The sequence below is a fragment of the Dama dama genome, chromosome X (assembly GCF_033118175.1).
Source record: "Dama dama isolate Ldn47 chromosome X, ASM3311817v1, whole genome shotgun sequence".
Taxonomy (NCBI): domain Eukaryota; kingdom Metazoa; phylum Chordata; class Mammalia; order Artiodactyla; family Cervidae; genus Dama; species Dama dama.
In genome coordinates this window covers 86,384,943-86,407,486 of record NC_083714.1, presented here as the reverse complement: position 1 = coordinate 86,407,486, position 22,544 = coordinate 86,384,943, and the positions used below count along the sequence as shown (strand labels likewise).

The window sequence follows — 22,544 nt, the reverse complement described above, 5'->3', positions numbered from 1 at the left end:
AAGATATTAAGAAGATGTGGCAAGAATACAAAGAAAAAAGTGAAAGTCACTCAGTTGTGTCTGACTCTTTGCAATCCCATGAACTAGACAGTCCATGGAATTCTCCAGGCCAGAAACTCTAGTGGGTAGCCTTCCCCTTCTCCACGGTATCTTCCCAACCCAGGAATCAAACCCAGGTCTCCAGCATTGCAGGTGGATTCTTTACTGGCTGACCCACAAGGGAAGCCCAAAGAATAAAAAGAAGAACTATATAAAAAAAAGATGTTAATGACCCATATAAAATGATGGTATGATCATTCATCAACAGCCAGACATCCTAGAGTGTGAAGTCAAGTGGACTTTAGGAAGTATCATTATGACGAAAGCTAGTGGAGGTGATGGAATTCCTATTTCAAATTCTTAAAAATGATGCTGTTAAAGTGCTGCACTCAATGTGCCAGCAAACTTGGAAAACTCAGCAGTGGTACAGAACTGGAAAAGATCAGTTTTCATTCCAATCTCAAAGAAAACCAATGCCAAAGAATGTTCAAACTACGACACAGTTGCACTCATTTCACACGCTAACAAAGTAATGCTCAAAATTCTCAGTTAGGCTTCAATAGTATGTGAACCAAGAACTTCCAAATGTTCAAGCTGGATTTAGAAAAGGCAGAGGAACCAGAGATCAAATTGCCAATATCCGTTGGATCACAGAAAAAGCAAGAGAATTCCAGAACAAAACACCTACTTCTGCTTCGTTGACAGACTCTGACCGTGTGGATAAAAATAAACTGTGGAAAAATCTTAAAGAGATGGGAATACCAGAGCATCTTACCTACCTCCTGAAAAACCCGTATGCAAGTCAAGAAGCAACAGTCAAAACCGAACATAGAACAAAGGACTGGTTCCAAATTTGAAAAGGAGTACATCAAGGCTGTATATTGTCACCCTGCTTATTTAACTTATATGCAGAGTACATCATGTGAAATGCCAGGCTGGATGAAGCACAAGCTGGAATCAAGATTGCTAGGCGAAATATAAACAACAACAGATATAAGGAGGACACCACCTTTATGGCAGAAACTGAAGAGGAACTAAAGAGCCTCTTGATGAAAGTGAAAGAGGAGAGTAAAAAAGCTGGCTTAAAACTCAACATGCAAAAAAATGAAGATCATGGCATCCAATCCCATCACTTCATGGCAAATAGAGGGGAAACAATGGAAACAGTTATAGACTTTGTTTTCTTGGGCTCCAAAATCAGTGCAGATGTTGACAGCAGCCATGAAATTAAAAGACACTTGCTCCATGGAAAAGTATGACAAACATAGATAGCATATTTAAAAAGAGACATTACTTGGTTAACAAAGGTCCACATATTCAAAGCTATGGTTTTTTCATTAGTCATGTATGGATCTGAGATTTGGACCATAAAGAAGGCTGAGTGCTGAAGAACTGATGCTTTTGAAGTGTGGTGTTAGAGAAGACTCTTGAGAGTTCCTGGACTTCAAGATCAAACCAGTCAGTCCTAAAGGAAATCAGTTCTGAATATTCATTGCAAGGACTGATGCTAAAGCTGAAGCTCCAGGACCTGGCCTCCTGATGCAAAGACCTGACTCATTGGAAAAGACCCGGATGCTGGGAGAGATTGAAGGCAGGAGAAGGGGATGACAGAGGATGCGATGGTTGGATGGCATCACCATCTCAATGGACATGAGTTTGAGCAAGCCCTGCAAGACACTGAAGGCCAGGGATGCCTGGCATGCTGCAGCCCATGGGGTCACAAAGAGTCGGACATGACTGAGCAAAGACAATCACTAATGAACACAGACATAAAAATCCTCAACAAAATCTTAGCAAATACAATCTAGTAACACATTAAAAAGATCATACATCATGATCAAATGGGTTTTATCCCAGGGATGCAAGCATTCTTCATTATACACAAATAATCAATGTGATATACCAGATTAACAAACTGAAAGATATGATCAACTCAATAGATGCAGAGGAAGCTTTTGACAAAATTCAACACCCATTTATGATTAAAAAAAAAAAAAAAAAACCTCTCCAGAAAGTAAGCATAGAAGGAACATACCTCAACATAATAAAGGCCATATACGATAAACCCACAGTAAACATTATTCATAATGGTGGAAAAAAAAAAAGCATTTCCTCTAAAAATCAGGAACAAAATAAGGGAGCCCACTCTCACCACTATTATTGACCATAGTTTTGGAAGTCCTAGCCACGACAACCAGAAAAGAAAAGGAAATAAAAGGAATCCACATTGCAAAAGAAGAAATAAAACTCTCACTCTTTGCAGATTACATGATTCTTTACATAGAAACCCCTAAAGATGCCACCAGAAAATTACTAGTGCTAATCAATGAATATAGTAAAGTCACAGGATATAAAATTAATATACAGAAATCCTTTGCATTCATATACACTAAAAAAGAAAAATCAGAAAGAGAAATTAAAGAAACAATCCCATTCACCATTGCAACAAAAACAAGAAAATACTCAGGAATAATTTTACCGAAATAGACAAAAGACCTCTATGCACAAAACTGTAAGATATTGATGAAAGAAATTAAGGACAACACCAATAGATGGAATTGATTGGAAGAATCAATATTATGAAAATGATTATACTACTCAAAGCAATATATAGACTCAATGCATTTCCTATCAAACTACCAATGGTGTTCTTCACATATCTAGAATAAATAATTTCAAAATTTGTATGGAAACACAAAAAAATTTGAATAGCAAAAGCAATTTTGAGAAAGAAGAATGGAAATGGAGAAATCACCCTTCCTGACTTCAGACTATACTACAAAGCTACAGTCATCAAGACATTATGGTACTAATACAAAACAGAAATATAGACCAATGGAACAAGGTAGAGAGACCAAAGATAAACCCATGTACTTATGGGTACCTTATTTTTGACAAAGGAGGTTAGAATATACAATGGGGCAAAAATAGTCTATTTAATAAGTGGTGTTGGCAAAACTGGACAGCTACATGTAAAAGATGAAAATTAGAACACTTCCTAACACCACACACAATGATAAACTCAAAATGGATTAAAGACCTAAATGTAAGACCAGAAACTATAAAACTCTTAGAGGAAAACATAGACAGAACAAAATAAGACATAAATCACAGCAAGATCCTCTATGATTCACCCCCTAGAGTAATGGAAATAAAAACAAAAATAAGCAAGTAGGACCTAATTACACTTAAAAGCTTTTGCACAGGGGAAAAAAAAAAACTATAAACAACATGAAAAGACAACCTTCACAATCAAAGAAAATAATAGCAAATGAAACAACTGACAAAGGATTAATTTCCAAAATATACAAGCAGCTATACAAGTCAATTCAAGAAAAACAAACCACTTAATCAAAAAGTGGGTAAAAGACCTAAACAGACACTTCTGTAAAGAAGATGTACAGGTGGCTAACAAACACATGAAAAGATACTCAATATTGTTCATTATTAGAGAAATGCAAATCAAAAATACAATGAAATATCACCTCACATTGGTCAAAATGACCATCATCAAAAAGTCTACAATCAATAAATGCTGGAGAGGATGTGGAGAAAAGGGAACCCTCTTGCACTGTTGGTGGGAATGTAAATTGATACAGCCACTATGGAAGACAGTATGGAGACTCCTTAAAAAACTAGGAATAAAACCACCATAAGACCCAGCAGTCCCACTACTAGGCATATACCCTGAGGAAATCAAAATGGAAATAGACACATGTACCCCAATGTTCCTTGCAGCACTATTTACAATAGCTAGAACATGGAAGCAACCTAGATGCCCATTGACAGATGAATGGATAAAGAAGTTCAGGTACTTATATACAATGGAATGTTATTCAGCCATAAGAAGGAACATATTTGAGTCAGTTCTTGAGGTGGATTAACCTAGAGCCTATTACACAGAGTGAAGTACGTCAGATAGAGAAAAACAAATGTCGTATACTAACGCATATATATGGAATCTAGAAAGAAGATACTGATGAAATTATTTACAGGGCATCAATGGAGAACCAGACATAGACAACAGACTTATGGGCATGGTGGGGGCGGGGGGAGGAAGAAGAGGGTGGGATGTATGGAGAGAGTAACATGGAAACTTACATTACCATATGTAAAATAGATAGCAAATGGGAATTTGCTGTATGACTCAGGAAACTCAAACCAGGGCTCTGTAACAGCCTAGGGGTGGGATGGGGAGGGAGATGGGAGGCAAGTTCGAGATGGAGGGGACATATGTATACCTATGGCTGATTCATGTTGATGTTTGGCAGAAACCAACACAATTCTGTACAGTGATTATCCTTCAATTAAAAAATAAATTTAAAATAAGAAAAGACAGTATGATATGGGCAGAAAAAAGAAATATAGACCAATGGAATAAGATAGAAATCCTGGAAATAAATTCACACACCTATGGACACCTTATCTTTGACAAAGGAGGCAAAAATATACAACGGAGAAGACAGTCTTTTCAATTAGTGTTTTGTCAACTATGTGTAAAAGAATTAAAATAGAACCACCATATGACCCAGGAATCCCATTACTGGGCATATACACTGAGGAAACCAGATCTGAAAGAGACACGTGTACCCCAATGTTCATCGCAGCACTGTTTATAATAGCCAGGATATGGAAGCAACCTAGATGTCCATCAGCAGACGAATGGATAAGAAAGCTGTGGTACATATACACAATGGAATATTACTCAGCCATTAAAAAGAATGCATTTGAATCAGTTCTAATGAGGTGGATGAAACTGGAGCCTATTATACTGAGTAAAGGAAGCCAGAAAGAAAAATCAATACAGGATACTAACGCATATATATGGAATTTAGAAAGATGGTAACGATAACCCTATATGTGAGGCAGCAAAAGAGACACAGATGTATAGAACAGTATTTTGGACTCTGTGGGAGAGGGCAAAGGTGGGATGATTTAGGAGAATGGCATTGAAACATGTATATTATCATATGTGAAACGAATTGCCAGTCCAGGTTTGATGCATGAGACAGGGTGCTCAGGGCTGGTGCACTGGGATGACCCTGAGGGATGGGATGGGGAGGAAGGTGGGAGGGGGGTTCAGGATGGGGAACATATGTACACCCGTGGTGTATTCATGTCAATGTATGGCAAAACCACTACAATATTGTGAAGTACTGCTGCTGCTAAGTCACTTCAGTCATGTCTGACTCTGTGCGACCCCATCCCTGGGATTCTCCAGGCAAGAACATTGGAGTGGGTTGCCATTTCCTTCTCCAATGCATAAAAGTGAAAAGTGAAAGTGAAGTCGCTCAGTCATGTCTGACTCTTCGCGACCCCATGGACTGCAGTCTAACAGGCTCCTCCGTCCATGGGATTTTCCAGGCAAGAGTACTGGAGTGGGGTGCCATTGCCTTCTCCGATTGTGAAGTAGTCAGCCTCCAATTAAAATAAACAAATTTATATTTTAAAAAAAAGAACACTTCCTAATACCATACACAAAAATAAACTCAAAATGGACTAAAGACCTAAAGGTGAGACCAGAAACTATAAATCACTTAGAGGAAAACATAAGCAGAACACTCCATGACATAAATCACAGCAAGATCCTCTATGACACATCTCTTTAAGTAATGGATATAAAAACAAAAACAAATGAGAGTTAATTAATTTTAAAATCTTTTACACAACGAAGGAAATGATAAACAAGGTAAAGAGACAACCCTCAGAATGGCAAGAATAATAGCAAATGAAGCAACTGACAAAGAACTAATCTTCAAAATATACAAACAGCTTATGAAACTCAATACCAGAAAAAGAAACAAGCCAATCAAAAAGTGGGAAAAAGACCTAAACAGACATTTCTCCAAATATGACATACAGATGACTAATAAACGCACCAAAAGATGCTTCACCATGCTCATTATTAGAGAAATGCAAGTCAAAATCACAATGAGATATCACCTCACACCAGTCAGAATCACTTCAGTCACTCAGTCGTGTCCAACTCTTTGTGACCCCATGGACTGAAGCACACCAGGTTCCCCTGTCCATCACCAATTCCTGGAGCTTGCTCAAACTCATGTCCATCGAGTCGATGATGCCATCCAACCATCTCATCCTCCGTCGTCCCCTTCTCCTCCTGCCTTCAATCTTTCCAGTCAGAATGGCCATCATTAAAAATCTAGAACAATAAATGCTGGAGAGGGTGTAGAGAAAAGGGTTGCACTGTTGGTGGGAATGCAAACTGATACAGCCACTGTGGAGAACAGTATGGAGATTCATTTAAAAACTAGGAATATGAGAACAAGATGGCAGAGGAGTAGGTGGACATGGACTACATCTCTCTCCATGGATACATCAGGAATATACCTTAAGACACAAAAGTGCTTGCAGAACAACAGCTGATAGTGGGCAGGAGTACCTGACCACCAGAAAAGAATATATAGAACCACACAAAACTTGGTTTGACAAAGGAACTAGGGGGAAAAACAGGAGAGTTAGTAGGACTGGACCTGCCCTTGGCAGGTGGGGGAACTGAAGCAGGGGTCTGACCCCCACATCAGAGCAACTGTTTGGGTCAGAGGAGAAACATTTGAGGCTGAGAGTAAAACATCTGATCTGTGACAGCCTAAATGAAACGAGAATCACACAGACAATCCTTGCAGCAGTGGTACATACCCCGGACAGGGACATGGGTCCCCTAGAAGGCACAGGGGCTGGGAGCTGAAGCAAAGGGATTGTGAAGCAATCCCACGGTGAGGTCTGCTGTTGACCAAAGGGAGAGAGCCCTAAGGGACGTGAGGGAAGAGACTATGGTGGAAAATGCCTGGAGGAAAATCAGGCAGCCCTGGAAGCACGCTGATACTGCTGAGTCATGCACAGGGGGTGGAGCCATCACCATAGCCTCTCTTTCCCCACACACCAGCACCAGCAGCTGAACAATAGAGAGGCTGGCCCTTCAAGCACCTGAGGCAAGGAACAAGAGTAGAACTCCAGCCAGGGTGCCCCATTAAGTGCCTGACATGCCAAACAACATCTACCAGAGGGCTCATAACCCTAGGGAGTATCAAATAGTGAGAACTCCCACAAAGGCAACCACTTGTATACAAGACCCGGCATCACCCAACTGCCAGTAGTACTGTGCAGGACACCTCATCCAAAAAAGAAACAAGACAAAAATACAAACCCAGTCAGCAGCAGACAAGATTATCACCTCACTCAACCCTGCCCATCAGAAGAAAAAAACCCACCTCCTCCCACCAGAACACAAGCACAAGTCACACATTACATGAAAATTGCAAAAACCACTGAACCAACCTTACTAGGGCAGAAAGCAAAAGGAAGAAAGAATTCAATCTTGAGGCCTAGTAAAAGGAAACATCAAAGATAATGAACTAAAAAAAATCATGAAAAGGCAGAGAAATACTGCATAAATGAAGGAACAATTCAGAAATAGACAAGTCCAAATAAATGAAGATCAAATAGGCAAACTACCTGAAAAAGAATTCAGAATAATGATAGTAAAGATGATCCAAAACCTTGAAAACAGAATGGAGAAAATGCAAGAATCAACTGAAAAAGACCTAAAAGAATTAAAGAATAAACATAGAGAGACAACACAATTATTGAAATTAAAAACACTCTAGTAGAAATCACTAGCAGAATATCTGAAGTAGGAGGATGGATCAGTGAGCTGGAAGATAGAATGTTGGAAGTAACTGCTGAAGAGCAGAATAAAGTAAAAAGAATGAAAAGAACTGAGGATAGTTTCAGAGACTTCTCAGACAATATTAAATGCACACCAACATTCAAATTATAGCAGTCCCAGAAGAAGAAGAGAAAAAGAAAGGGTATGAGAAAATTTTTGAAGAACTTATAGTTGAAAATTTCCCCAACATGAAAAAGGAAATAGTCAATCAAGTCCAAGAGGCACAAAGAGACCCATGCAGCATAAATCCAAGGAGAAACACTCCAAGAAACATACTAATCAAGCTAACAGACGAAACACAAAGAAAGAATGTTAAAAGTAGCAAGGGAAAAGCAACAAGTAACATAAAAGGGAAACCCCATGCGTTTACCAGCTTATCTTTCAGCAGAAATTCTGCAGGCCAGAGGGGAATGGCAGAATATAATTAAAGTACTGAAAGGGAAAAAAAAAATCTACAACCAGGACTACTCTACCTGCCAAGGATCTCATTCAAAACTGACGAAGAAATCAAAAGCTTTACAGACAGCAAAAGTTAAGAGAAATTTAGTACCACCAAGCTAGCTTTACAACAAATGTTAAAGGGACTTATATAGTCAGGAAATACAAGAGAAGAAAAAGATCTACAAAAACAAACCCCAAACAATTAAGAAAATTGCAACAGGAATATATATATATATATATATATATAATTATATAATTATATAATTATATATATATAATATATAATATATATATAATATATATAATATATATAATATATATAATATAATATATAATATATAATATATATATATAATTATATATATATAATATATATATAATATATATATAATTACTTTAAATGGAAAGGGATTAAATGCTCCAACTAAAAGACACAGACTGGCTGAATAGATACAGAAACAAGGCCCATATCTATGCTGTCTACAAGAAATCCACTTCAGACCTAAAGACACATAAAGAATGAAAATGAGAGTATGGAAAAATATATTCCAGGCAAACGGAAATCAAAAGAGAGCTGAAGTAGGAATCCTCATATCAGACAAAACAGACCTTAAAATAAAGAAAACATGAGATAAGGAAGGATGCTACATAATGATCAAGGGATCAATCCAAGAGGAAGACATAACAATTGTAAATATCTATGCATCCAACATAGGAGCACCTCAATACATAAGAAAAACACTAACAAACATAAAAGGAGAAATTGACAGTAACACAATAAAAGTAGGAGACTTTAACATCCCACTCACACCAATGGACAGATCATCAAAACAGAAAATTAATAAGGAAACACAAGTCTTAAATGATACGTTAGATGAGATGGCTCTCATTGATAGCTTTAGGACACTCCATCCAAATGCAGAAGAATACACCTTCTCAAGTGCACATGGAACATCTTCCAGGATAGACCACATCTTGGGTCACAAATCAAACCTCAGTAAATTTAAGAAAATTGAAATCATATCAAGCATCTTCTCAAACCACAACATTATGAGGTTAGATATCAATTACAAGAAACAAACTGTAAAAAACACAAACACATGGAGATTCTACAACACATTTTTAAACAACCAACAGCTTACTGAAGAAATCAAAAGGGAAATCAAAAAATTTCTAGAAACAAATGACAATGAAAACACAACAATTCAAAACCTATGGGATGCAGCAAAAGTAGTTCTAAGAGGGAAGTATATAGTAATACAATCCTACCTCAAGAAACAAGAAAAACACCAAATAGACAACTAACTTTACTCCTAAAACAACTGGAAAAAGAAGAGCCAAAAAAAAAATTAGTAGAAGGAAAGAAATAATAAAGATTCAAGCAGAAATAAATGAAAAAGAAATGAAAGAAACAATAGTAAAGATTAATAAAACTAAAAGCTGGTTCTTTGAGAAGATAAACAAAATTGACAAGCCTTTAGCCAGACTCATCAAGAAAAAAGAGAAGAATCAAGTCACCAAAATTAGAAATGAAAAAGGAGATGTTACAACAAACAATGCAGAAATACAAAGGATTATAAGAGACTATTATGAACAACTTTATGGCAATAAAATGGATAACCTGGAAGAAATGGACAGATTGTTAGGAAAGGTCAATCTTCCAAGACTGAACCAGGAAGAAATAGAAATTATAAACGACCCAATTACAAGCACTGAAATTGAAGCTATGATAAAAAGTTTCCCCAAAAACAAAAGCCCAGGACCAGATGGCTTCATAGGAGAATTCTATCAAATATTTAGAGAAGAAGTAATGCCTATCCTTCTAAAACTTTCACAAAGCAGCAGAGGAAGGAACACTTCCAAACTCATTCTACGAGGCCACCATCACCCTGATACAGGCCAAAATCACTGATGAACATAGATGCAAAAATCCTCAACAAAATTCTAGCAAACAGAATCCAGCAACACATCAAAAAGCTCGTACACCATGATCAAGTTGGGTTTATTCCAGGGATGCAAGGATTCTTCAATATTTGCAAATCAATCGATGTGATATACCATATTAAAAAACTGAAAGGTAAAAACCATATGATAATCTCAATAGATGCAGAAAAAGCTTTTGACAAAATTCAGCATCCATTCATGATTAAAATTCTTCAAAAAATGGGCATAGAAGGAACCTTTTTAACATAGTGTTAAGTCCATATATGATAAGCCCACAGCAAACATTCTTCTCAATGGTTAAAAACTGAAAGCATTCCTCTAAGATCAGGGACAAGAAAGACAAGTGTGTCCACTTTCACCACTATTATTCAACATGATTTTGAAAGTCCTAGCTACAGCAATGAGAGAAATAAAAGGAATCTAGAACAGAAAAGAAGTATAGCTCTCACTGTTTACAGATGACATGATACTATACCCAGAAAATCTTAAAGATACTATAAGAAAATTACTAGAGATAATGAGTGAATTTAGCAAAGTCATGAGATACAAAATCAATACACAGAAATCATTTGCATTCCTATATATGAACAGTGAAAAATCAGAAAGAGAAATAAAGGAACCAATCCCATACACCAGTGCAACAAAAATGATAAAATATCTAGGAATAAATCTACCTAAAGAGACAAAAGATCTGTATGCAGAAAATTATGAGACACTGATGAAAGAAATCAAAGACAACATAAACAGATGGAGAGATATTTCATGTTCCTGGGTTGGAAGAATCAATAATGTGAAAATGACTATAATGCCAAATGCAATTTACAGATTTAATGCAATCCCTATCAAATTGACAATGGCATTTTTCACAGAACTAGAACTAAAATTTCACAATTTGTATGGAAACTCAAAGATCTCGAATAGCCAAAGCAGCCTTGAGAAGAAGAATGGAAATGGAGGAATCCAGCTTCCTGACTTCAGATTATACTACAAAGCTACAGTCATCAAGATAGTATGGTACTGGCACAAAAACAGAAATATAGACCAATGGAACAAGATAGAGAGCCCAGAGATAAACCCATGCACCTATGGATACCTTATTTTTTACAAAGGAGGTTAGAATATACAATGGGGCAAAGGCAGGCTCTTCAATAAGTGGTGCGGGGAAAACTGGACAGCTACATGTAAAAGAATTAAAACCACCACAATATTGTAAAGTAATTATCCTCTGATTAAAATAAATTAATTTTTCAAAAAGAACACTTCCTAATACCATACACAAAGATAAACTCAAAATGGATTAAATACCTAAATGTAAGACCAGAAACTATAAAACTCTTAGAAGAAAACAGGCTGAACACTCTTTGACATAAATCACAGCAAGATCCTCTATGATCCACCTCCTAGGATAATGGAAATAAAAACAAAAATAAAGAAGTGGGACCTAATTAAACTTAAAAACTTTTGCACAGGAAAGGAAACTATAAACAACATGAAAAGACAACCCTCAGAATGGGAGAAAATAATAGCAAATGAAACAACTGACAAATGAATAATTTCCAAAATATACAAACAGCTCATATAAGTCAGTACCAGAAAAACAAACAGCCTAATTAAAAAGTGGGGAAAAGACCTAAACAGACACTTCTCTAAAGAAGACATACAGATGGCTAATAAACACATGAAAAGATGCTCATTATTTTTCATTATTAGAGAAATGCAAATCAAAACTACAATGAGATATCAACTCACACTGGTCAGAGTGGCCATCATCAAAAAGTCTAAAAACAATAAATGCTGGAGAGGGTGTGGAGAAAAGGGAATCTCCTGGCACTGTTGGTGGGAATATAAATTGATACAGCCACTATGGAAGACGGTATGGAGATTCCTTAAAAAAAACTAGGAATCAAACCACCATATGACCCAGCAATCCCACTCCTAGGCATACACCCTGAGGAAACCAAAATTGAAAAAGACACATGTATCCCAGTGTTCACTGAATCACTATTTACAGTATCTAGAGCATGGAAACAACCTAGATGTCCATTGACAGATGAATGGATAAGGAAGTTGTGGTGCATACATATAATGGAATATTACTCAGCCATAAATAGGAATGCATTTAAGTCAGTTCTAATGAGGCGGACGAACCTAGAGGCTATTATACAAAGTGAAGTAAGTCAGAGAGAGAAAGACAAATGTCATACATTAAAATATATATATGGAATCTAGAAAGATGGACAGGGCAGCAATGGAAACACAGCCATAGACTTTTGGACACAGTAGAGGAGAGAGAAGGTGGGTTTATTTGAGAGAGCAGCATTGAAACATATACATTACCATACATAAAGTAGATAGCCAGTGGGAATTTGCTGTATGACACAGGGAACCCAAAGCTGGTCCTTTGTGACATCCTAGAGAGGGTGGGATGGGGAGAGAGGTGGGAGGGAGGTTTTAGAGGGAGAGGGCATATGTATTCCTATTGCTGATTCATCTTGATGTATGGCAGAAATCATCACAATATTGTAAAGTCATTATCTTCCAATTAAAAATAATAAACTTGAGTCAGACAGGGCAACAACTAGACAACAGCAGCAACAACAATATATATTCATTTAGCAAATAAAAGTATAATTTGACTTTAAAAAAGTCAACAAATGGGAAACAATCTATATAATATGGTAGGAAGAACTTAAAAAATGATAAATTAGGAGATGCTTATTCATTTTCCTAAAGTATTCACTATAGAATATCTTTAAAAATCAAGTTTCTCTTGAATATTTAGAGGTAATAAGGTGTAGAGGTTGTACCAGCTCTGGAGTCAGATTTTCTGGGTTAGAAGCTCAGTTGCATTCTTTTGTGACCCTGGGCAAGTTCCTTAACTTCCATAACATTATCTGCCTCACAAGGTTACTTGAGAATTGGATGACTTAATGTATGTAAATGCTGTCTAGGATAGTATCTAGTACAAGTACTTAATGAATACTAATTACTATTTTATTTGAATAAAGATTTCATAGAACATTAAAACTAGAAGGGAATTTAGCAATTATCTGGTATATCTGTCTCATTTTACAGGTGGGAAAAATGGACCAAAGTAATATCAAATGATACTACAATCAAGGTCATAGACCAGGTTAGTGGTAGAGCTGGACTATATTTCAGTCTCCAGGGCTTTTCCAATGTACTATGTGTACTCTTCAATCATTCCTTGCTGGCTTACTGTGATATATATGTAACTTCTGTTCAGAATGTCACTTATACAAAGTGGGGCCTACCTGTCTTTACTCACCACCAACATCTGTGTGCATATGCACTAGTTGCTAGGGTAAAGTGAAATTATAAAGCATGGCTCTCAATCTTGAGAAGCTATTAAAGTGGTTTTCATACACAATGGCAAACTATTAAGGCTCAGAAAAGGGAAAAAACCCAAACAGAATGAGATTATATTTTAAGGCTTATTTTCTCAGGTGTGTCATTAGTCATAACTTCTCTTTAGTTGTGGGTCTAGTTCTGCTGAGTCTTAAAAAATGCCCCTTGTAATGATCATCTGAATGGACTTTGTTAAAACTGTTCCATTTTGTCTTTGCTAAAAGTCTTACCAAATAATTTCCTCTTTTTTCTTATACACTGGCCTGGAGATTGATCCTAACTTCTTTTATTTCTTCCCTGTTAAAGAATCCTGGTTAGAAATGATTGAAAGAAGCACATCCTCTTCTTTGACAAATGAAAGTGGAAATAAGAAGTCATGATGGTTCAACCTGGGACTTCATGATTTTGTACATAGATGGTATATGACTACATCAGTTCCACTAGGCCCTGAATTGGGTTAATAACATCTCTTTACAATGGAATCAGAGAGAGCACAGTTTCTTGGAGGCTAATATTAATAAAGAGTAGCTGACAAATTGCTGTTTGGTATATCTCTTTCTACCTCTATAGCTGAGCAATTACTGCTAAATAAAAAGTGGAGGTCCTAACTCCCATTTGCTTGGCTACTTGCTACAGCATTTGTGGGTGAGGGAAGGAGATCACCCAGTGCTTCATACATATTGGAATGAGACAATGTATATACAGAAAAATGAGTGGGAACCAGTGAAGTCTCCAAGTGGGGGATAAATCTAAGTAATTTTAGAACCATCATGTGCAAGTGGGATTGGTTTATATGATCCAAGAAGAGAGGGCAGAAATAGAATCAATGACGAAAAGCTGCAGGTTAACACATTGCAGTTCAATAAAGAAGAAAATAGTGATGATAATGATGATGAGAACAATGAGCAGCCAGATTGGCAGCACTGGGAAGGAGTAAGTTTTCCATAATAAACACTTGCAAATGTCCTATAGGACATTCAGACATTAGTTAGATAATAGACTTGACTTTTAAAGTACTTTCACTCCTAAAATCTGTATGGAGTCAATAAGTCTAAGGGAAAAAATATTTTCTTATAATATTCCCTGTTAGAAATTACATACTTTTCTGCCATATGACCCAGCAATACCACTTCTGGGCATACACACTGAGGAAACCAGATCTGAAAGAGACACGTGCACCCCAATGTTCATCGCAGCACTGTTTATAATAGCCAGGACATGGAAGCAACCTAGATGCCCATCAGCAGATGAATGGATAAGGAAGCTGTGGTACATATACACCATGGAATATTACTCAGCCATTAAAAAGAATTCATTTGAATCAGTTCTAATGAGATGGATGAAACTGGAGCCCATTATACAGAGTGAAGTAAGCCAGAAAGATAAAGAATACTACAGCATACTAACACATATATATGGAATTTAGAAAGATGGTAACGACAACCCTATATGCAAAACAGAAAAAGAGACACAGAAGTACAGAACAGACTTTTGAACTCTGTGGGAGAAGGTGAGGGTGGGATGTTGCGAAAGAACAGCATGTATATTATCTATGGTGAAACAGGTCACCAGCCCAGGTGGGATGCATGAGACAAGTGCTCGAGCCTGGTGCACTGGGAAGACCCAGAGGAATCGGGTGGAGAGGGAGGTGGGAGGGGGGATCGGGATGGGGAATACGTGTAAATCTATTGCTGATTCATGTCAATGTATGACAAAACCCACTGAAAAAATAAATAAATAAATAAATTTAAAAAAAAAAGAAATTACATATTTCTGAGGGAAAAAAAAAGGGTGGTCTTTATTCTAAAACACTGTGGCACTTATCTTGGCAGTTCTGCCTTTCTTTTATTTTTCTAATATTGCATTATTAAAGGAAGAGACTAACATACTTCAGTCACATTTAAAATTAAAATGACTCAACTTTCCAAGCCGCCACGCTTCTGCGCAGTCTGTCGCAGCCAGATAGCCTTGTCTAACTCAATGAAACTAAGCCATGCCATGTGGGGCCACCCAAGACGGACGAGTTATGGTGGAGAGGTCAGACCGAATGTGGTCCACTGGAGAAGGGAATGGCAAACCACTTCAGTATTCTTGCCTTGAGAACCCCCATGAACAGTATGAAAAGGAAAAGTGATAGGATACTGAAAGAGGAACTCCCCAGGTTGGTAGGTGCCCAATATGCTACTGGAGATCAGTGGAGAAATAACTCCAGAAAGAATGAAGGGATGGAGCCAAAGCAAAAACAATACCCAGTTGTGGATGGGACTGGTGATAGAAGCAAGGTCCGATGCTGTAAGAGCAATATTGCATAGGAACCTGGAATGTTAGGTCCATGAATCAAGGCAAAGTGAAAATGGTCAAACAAGAAATGGCAAGAGTGAATGTCGACATTCTAGGAATCAGTGAACTAAAATGGACTGGAATGGGTGAATTTAACTCAGATGACAATTATATCTACTACTGTGGGCAGGAATCCCTTAGAAGAAATGGAGTAGCCATCATGGTCAACAAAAGAGTCTGGAATGCATTACTTGGATGCAATATCAGAAACGACAGAATGATCTCTGTTCATTTCCAAGGCAAACCATTCAATATCACAGTAATCCAAGGCTATGTCCCAACCAGTAACGCTGGGAAGAAACTGAAGTTGAATGCTTCTATGACGACCTACAAGACCTTTTAGAACTAACACCCCAAAAAGATGTCCTTTTCATTATAGGGGATTAGAATGCAAAAGTAGGAAGTCAATAAACACCTGTAGTAACAGGCAAATTTGGCCTTGGAGTATGGAATGAAGCAGGGCAAAGGCTAATAGAGTTTTGCCAAGAGAACACACTAGTCATAGCAAACACCCTCTTCCAACAACATGAGAAGACTCTACACATGGACATCACCAGATGGTTGACACCGAAATCAGATTGATTATATTCTTTGCAGCCAAAGATGGAGAAGCTCTATACAGTCAGCAAAAACAAGACCAGGAGCAGACTGTGGCTCAGATCCTGAACTCCTTATTGCCAAATTCAGACTGAAATTGAAGAAAGTGGGGAAAACCACTAGACAATTCATGTATAACCAAAATCAAATCCCTTATGATTATACAGTGGAAGTGAGAAATAGATTTAAGGAACTAGATCGGATAGACAGAGTGCCTGATGAACTATGGATGGAGGTTCATGACACTGTACAGGAGACAGGGATCAAGACCATCCCCATGGAAAAGAATTGCAGGAAAAGCAAAATGGCTGTCTGAGGAGGCCTTACAAATAGCTGTAAAAAGAAGAGAAGTGAAAAGCAAAGGAGAAAAGGAAAGATATTCCCATTTGAATGCAGAGTTCCAAAGAATACCAAGGAGAGATAAGAAAGCTTTCCTCAGCAATCAATGCAAAGAAATAGGGGAAAACAACAGTATCAGAAAAACTAGAGATCTTTTCAAGAAAATTAGATACCAAGGGAACATTTCATGCAAAGATGGGCTCGATAGAGGACAGAAATGGTATGGATCCAACAGAAGCAGAAGATATTAAGAAGAGGTGGCAAGAATATATAGAAGAACTGTACAAAAAATATCTTCATGACCCAGATAATCACGATGGTGTGATCACTCACCTAGAGCCAGACATCCTGGAATGTGAAGTTAAGTGGGCCTTAGAAAGCATCACTATAAGCAAAGCTAGTGGAGGTGATGGAATTCCAGTTGAGCTATTTCAAATCCTGAAAGACGATGCTGTGAAAGTACTGCATTCAATATGCTAGCAAATTTGGAAAACTCAGCATTGGCCACAGGATTGGAAAAGGTCAGCTTTCATTCCAATCCCAAAGAAAGGCAATCCCAAAGAATGCTCAAACTACCGCGCAATAGCACTCATCTCACACGCTAGTAAAGTAATGCTCAAAATTCTCCAAAGGTGATAACGATAACCCTATATGCAGAACAGAAAAAGAGACACAGAAATACAGAACAGACTTTTGAACTTTGTGGGAGAATGTGAGGGTGGGATATTTCAAAAGAACAGCATGTATACTATCTATGGTGAAACAGATCACCAGCCCAGGTGGGATGCACGAGACAAGTGCTCCGGCCTGGTGCACTGGGAAGACCCAGAGGAATCGGGTGGAGAGGGAGGTGGGAGGGGGGATTGGGATTGGGAATACATGTAAATCCATGGCTGATTCATATCAATGTATGACAAAACCCACTGGAAAAAAAAATAATAATAATTAAAAAATTCTCCAAGTCAGGCTTCAGCAGTACGTGAACCGAGAACTTCCAGATGTTCGAGATGGTTTTAGAAAAGGCAGAGGAACAGAGATCAAATTGCCAACATCCGCTGGATCATTGAAACAGCAAGAGAGTTCCAGTAAAACATCTACTTCTGCTTTATTGACTATGCCAAAGCCTTTGACTGTGTGGATCACAAGAAACTGTGGAAAATTCTGAAAGTGATGGGCATACCAAACCACCTGACCTGCCTCTTGAGAAACCTGTATGCAGGTCAGGAAGCAACAGTTAGAACTGGCCATGAGACAACAGACTGGCTCCAAATAGGAAAAGGAGTACGTCAAGGCTGTGTATTGTCACCCTGCTTATTTACCTTATATGCATAGTACATCTTGAGAAACGCTGGGCTGGAGGAAGCACAAGCTGGAATGAAGATTGCTGGGAGAAATATCAATAACTTCAGATATGCAGATGACACCACCTTTATGGCAGAATGTGAAGAGGAACTAAAAAGCCTCTTGATGAAAGTGAAAGAGGAGAGTGAAAAAGTTGGCTTAAAGCTCAACATTCAGAAAACTAAGATCATGGCATCTGGTCCCATCACTTCATGGGAAATAGATGGGGAAACAGTGGAAACAGTGTCAGACTTTATTTTTGGGTGCTTCAAAATCACTGCAGATGGTGATTGCAGCCATGAAATTGAAAGACACTTCCTCCTTGGAAGGGAAGTTATGACCAACCTAGATAGCATATTAAAAAACAGAGACATTACTTTGCCAACAAAGGTCCATCTAGTCAAGTCTTTGGTTTTTCCAGTGGTCATGCATGGATGTGAGAGTTGGACTATAAAGAAAGCTGAGCACTGAAGAACTGATGTTTTTGAGTTGTGGTGTTGGGGAAGACTCTTGAGAGTCCCTTGGACTGCAAGGAGATCCAACCAGTCCGTCCTGAAGGAGATCAGTCCTGGATGTTCATTGGAAGGACTGATGCTGAGGCTGAAACTCCAATACTTTGGCCACCTCATGAGAAAAGCTGACTCACTGGAAAAGACCCTGATGCTGGGAAGGATTGGAGGCAGGAGGAGAAGACGACAGCAGAGGATAAGATGGTTGGATGGCATCAGCAACTCGATGGACATGAGTTTGAGTAAATTCCAGGAGTTGGTGATGGACAGGCAGGCCTGGTGTGCTCCGATTCATGGGGTCACAGAGTCGGACATGACTGAGCGACTGAACTGATCTGAAACTTTCCAAAATGAATCCTTTTTCATGAATCTCTTAGATAAGTGTACACTTAGCTATACCATAGTAAATTGTCATGCCTGATCATGGAGTGATGTGTGATTACACATATGTGTAATTACACATTTCCTCTGTGCCTTCAAATATCAGCTCATTACCAGCAAATAGCTCACCAAGGGGCTGGGGTTATCATCAAACAGCTCTTTTTTCTCTCTCCTCTTTTCTCTTACCTATTTCTGATTTTTTGCAACAAAGTATGGAGAAGAGGTATGGAAGGGTAGAGTATATGGAATAGCTTTTCATCATAGACAAGTAGTTCAAACCAAAGCATATCTTATGACTTCCTTTAAGTAGACACATTTTAGGATTCGCAGAAGGGTATTGGTTGAATAAGCCTGATTTGGGACTTATGTGGATGGCTCTACAACAGTGCTGTCTATAAGAAAATAAATGTGAACTGTGTAATTTAAATGTTCTAGTAGGAACATTTTTTTTAAGTAGGAACATTTTTAAAAGTTAAAAATATACCAAGTGAAGCTAACTTTAATGATATTTAATAATTTAATCTGATATATCAAAAAATAATTTCAACATGTTATCTACATAATTAATTAACTATATATTTTTCATACTTCTTTTTTAATTAAAATTTTGAAATCTGGTGCATATTTTAGGTTTTCCAGCATGTCTCAACTCAGATGCTACCTTTCACATGTTTAATAGTCACATGTGGCTAGTAGCTAGCAAATTAGACAGTGAAGCTCAAAAGGACTTTTGGAAAGAGTGGGGAGACTGAAAACATGAGTCCAGTAAGATTAGTGCTCAATTACAGCATGAAGTTCTCTTTTAATTAATGACTCATTGGGGAGGCAGTTTATAGTAGTAATGTTTAGCATGTAATTTGATATGTATTCATATCCTGGCTCTGTCACTTACTTGTTCTGTGATTATTTAATGTCTTTGTGCCTCAGTTTTTCCATCTGTAAAATGAGGATAAATTAATTTGTTATAAAGTTGCTATAGGAATTAAATTATAAAATATATGTAAAGTACTTGGGTGCCTAGTACATAATACGCACTTTATTATTACGTATTTATTATTTTTCTTAGAAAGTTGAACTGCTCTGTAAGATTATGTTTTACAATAGATTGGAACAAAACAAGTCCTTAAAAATTATTATATTGATCCCAAAGTTATATAGGATGGTTTTAAAAGAACATGAAAGTATTAGATGCTCAGTCGTGTCTGAATCTGCAACCCCCTGGACTATAGCTCACCAGGCTCCACTGTCCATGGAATTCTCCAGGCAAGAGACCTACTGGAGTGGGTAGCCATTCCCTTACTCCAGGGGATCTTCCTGACCCAGGAATAGAAGCTGGGTCTCCTGCATTGCAGGCAGATTCTTTACCATCTGAGCCACCAGGGAATATAGGATGGTTTTAAAATAACATATTCAATGTCAAAATGAATATATTTGATACTCACTTTTTCCAATAGATGTTTCAGACTTTAGGTTAGGAGAAAGAATAGAATTTGAAATGGAGAACCTAGATACATTTCTCGTTACGTTCTGCTTGTTGAAAGCAAACTAATCATGCCAGTGTTCATTTACTCCTCTAAAAAAGTTACTCATACTAGCCATTCATTTACTTTTTGGCAACCATCCCCAAATCTAGATGATTTTAATACCCACCTAGGAAACTGATAAAAATATAGATTCTAGGGTCCCCTTTGTATAACACATCTCTGGGTGGAGGTGTAGGACTTTGTATTATAAAAACTCAGCAGGTGATTATGATTATCAGTCAGGTTTAAGAATCATTGGAATTATTTTGGATGTTTCATATGGTATTTTACTACTCAAGTGTGATGCATTTGACTATTTCATACATGGATAAATTATAAAACTATTTTAGATATGAGAATATCATGATTCATATAGGCTTGAATGGATAGCTTTTACTTGTATAGAAATTTGGTTCCAGATACTGTGCCTTCTGGTTTTTTGCCTTATCAGTTTTCATTTCTTTTGACTCTCTTTGAAGAATTTCTAGCTTCTCAGTAGAATTACTTCCCAGACCTTTTAATTTTAATCTCAAAATTGATACTGTTAATCACCAAAAATAGCAAAGTAGAAAATTCCAAGACTTTGTCATTCTCCAAAAGCCATCAATGAAGTGGCAAAAACTGTCAGAATCAACTTTTGCAAAACTCTGGAAACCGAAAGTTGGGACCCTGAAAAGAATCAAAATTTACAAACCTTTAACTAGACTGGACAAGAAAAAAGAAAGATTCAAATTATTAATATAATAAATGAAAGTGGAGATATTAATAGAGAACTTTCATAAGTGGAAAGGATTACAATAGAATACTGGGAAAATTTTATGTTAACAAATTAGATAACCTAGATGAAATGGATAAATTCCTAGAAACACAGAAACCACCAAAACTGACCAAAGAAGAAAGAGAAAATCTAAGCAGATTTTTAACAAGTAAAAGATTGAATCAATAATCAAAATCTCCCAACAAAAGAAAAACAAAAGGAAGCAGAATAGAGTGTTTCCTACACAGGTGGTCTGTGCCACAGCCCTGCACAGCCCTGGCTGAGGATGCATGTCCGCTGGTATGCACAGGAGCTGAGTGCTATAATGTGAAGATTGGAGAGAAACCCCAGGGAGAGGACTGCTGTTGGCTGTGAGGAGACAGCCTGAGGGGACTAGAATGAGGAAATTCACAACTGAGAATGCTTGTGGAGGAAACATGAACTGTCATAGGCCCCTGCCTCCACTCGCAGGTGTTAGGAAAGGCCCCCACTGGGGCTGACCCTCCTGTGACTGCTACCAGATACAAGGAAAGCCCCTGCCAGGGCTTCAGGCAAACACTAGGAAAGGCTCCCATGGGGCTGGCCCACGTGCACTTGCTGCTGGGTACTAGCAAAGGTCCCTGTTGGGGTTGAATCTCCCGCACCCATTGCCACTGGCTTCACTCCAAGCATTGACACCAGTGGGGCTGGATTTCTTTTGACTGCTGACTCCTCTGTGCACCTGTTGCCACCAGGACTCCTGCGACCCCAGCATGTATGCCACCTCCATGCCTCGTCCTCACTGATGCAGACCCAAATGTTCCAGGGCAGTCTTGGAAGCAGATCTCTGTGGGTGGCCCACATGCAGAGGTGGAGCTAAAACCACAGCTGAGACTTAGGGACTGTGCTGTTAAGAAAGAAAAGCTGAAATCTCTCCTCACAGCTATGCAAACTGTGAATTGATATCCCCATAACCAGCTTGGTAAAAATTCAATGCCTATAAAACATCTGAATGGATGAGTGCTCTCACAGCCAAGATGGACATATCTTTAGCAGCTGTAGACTTTATGAGCCCATCATACAGGGGTTGGGCCAGGCTAAAGTCTATGCTGCCTCAATAATACCCACAAAAGATCCAGATCCATGATTACTGCAATCCTAGGACCTGACTTCACTGGATCTACTCTTGCGGCCTGCTGAAAGCAACATCTGAAAAACAAGGGCCAATTGCCAGCATGCTCATAGTTAAGGGGCAGGGGTGGAAAGAGCAGTGCCAACATCAAGGTAATCTGAGA

At 38.0% G+C, this 22,544-nt stretch overlaps 1 protein-coding gene across 2 annotated transcripts in view; it reads right to left on the bottom strand.

Moving 5' to 3' along the window:
* ZDHHC15 (zinc finger DHHC-type palmitoyltransferase 15) overlaps window positions 1-22,544 on the bottom strand; it is a 135,073-nt gene that overhangs the window by 96,775 nt on the left and 15,754 nt on the right. The window contains exon 2 of one of the 2 annotated variants that reach the window (XM_061136367.1): window positions 19,883-19,926. The exons of the other annotated variant lie outside the window; for it this stretch is intronic. Coding sequence (XP_060992350.1) covers window position 19,883 — 1 coding nt within the window. The 5' untranslated portion in view covers window positions 19,884-19,926. The remainder of the gene's footprint in view (window positions 1-19,882; window positions 19,927-22,544) is intronic. 2 annotated transcript variants of the gene reach the window in all.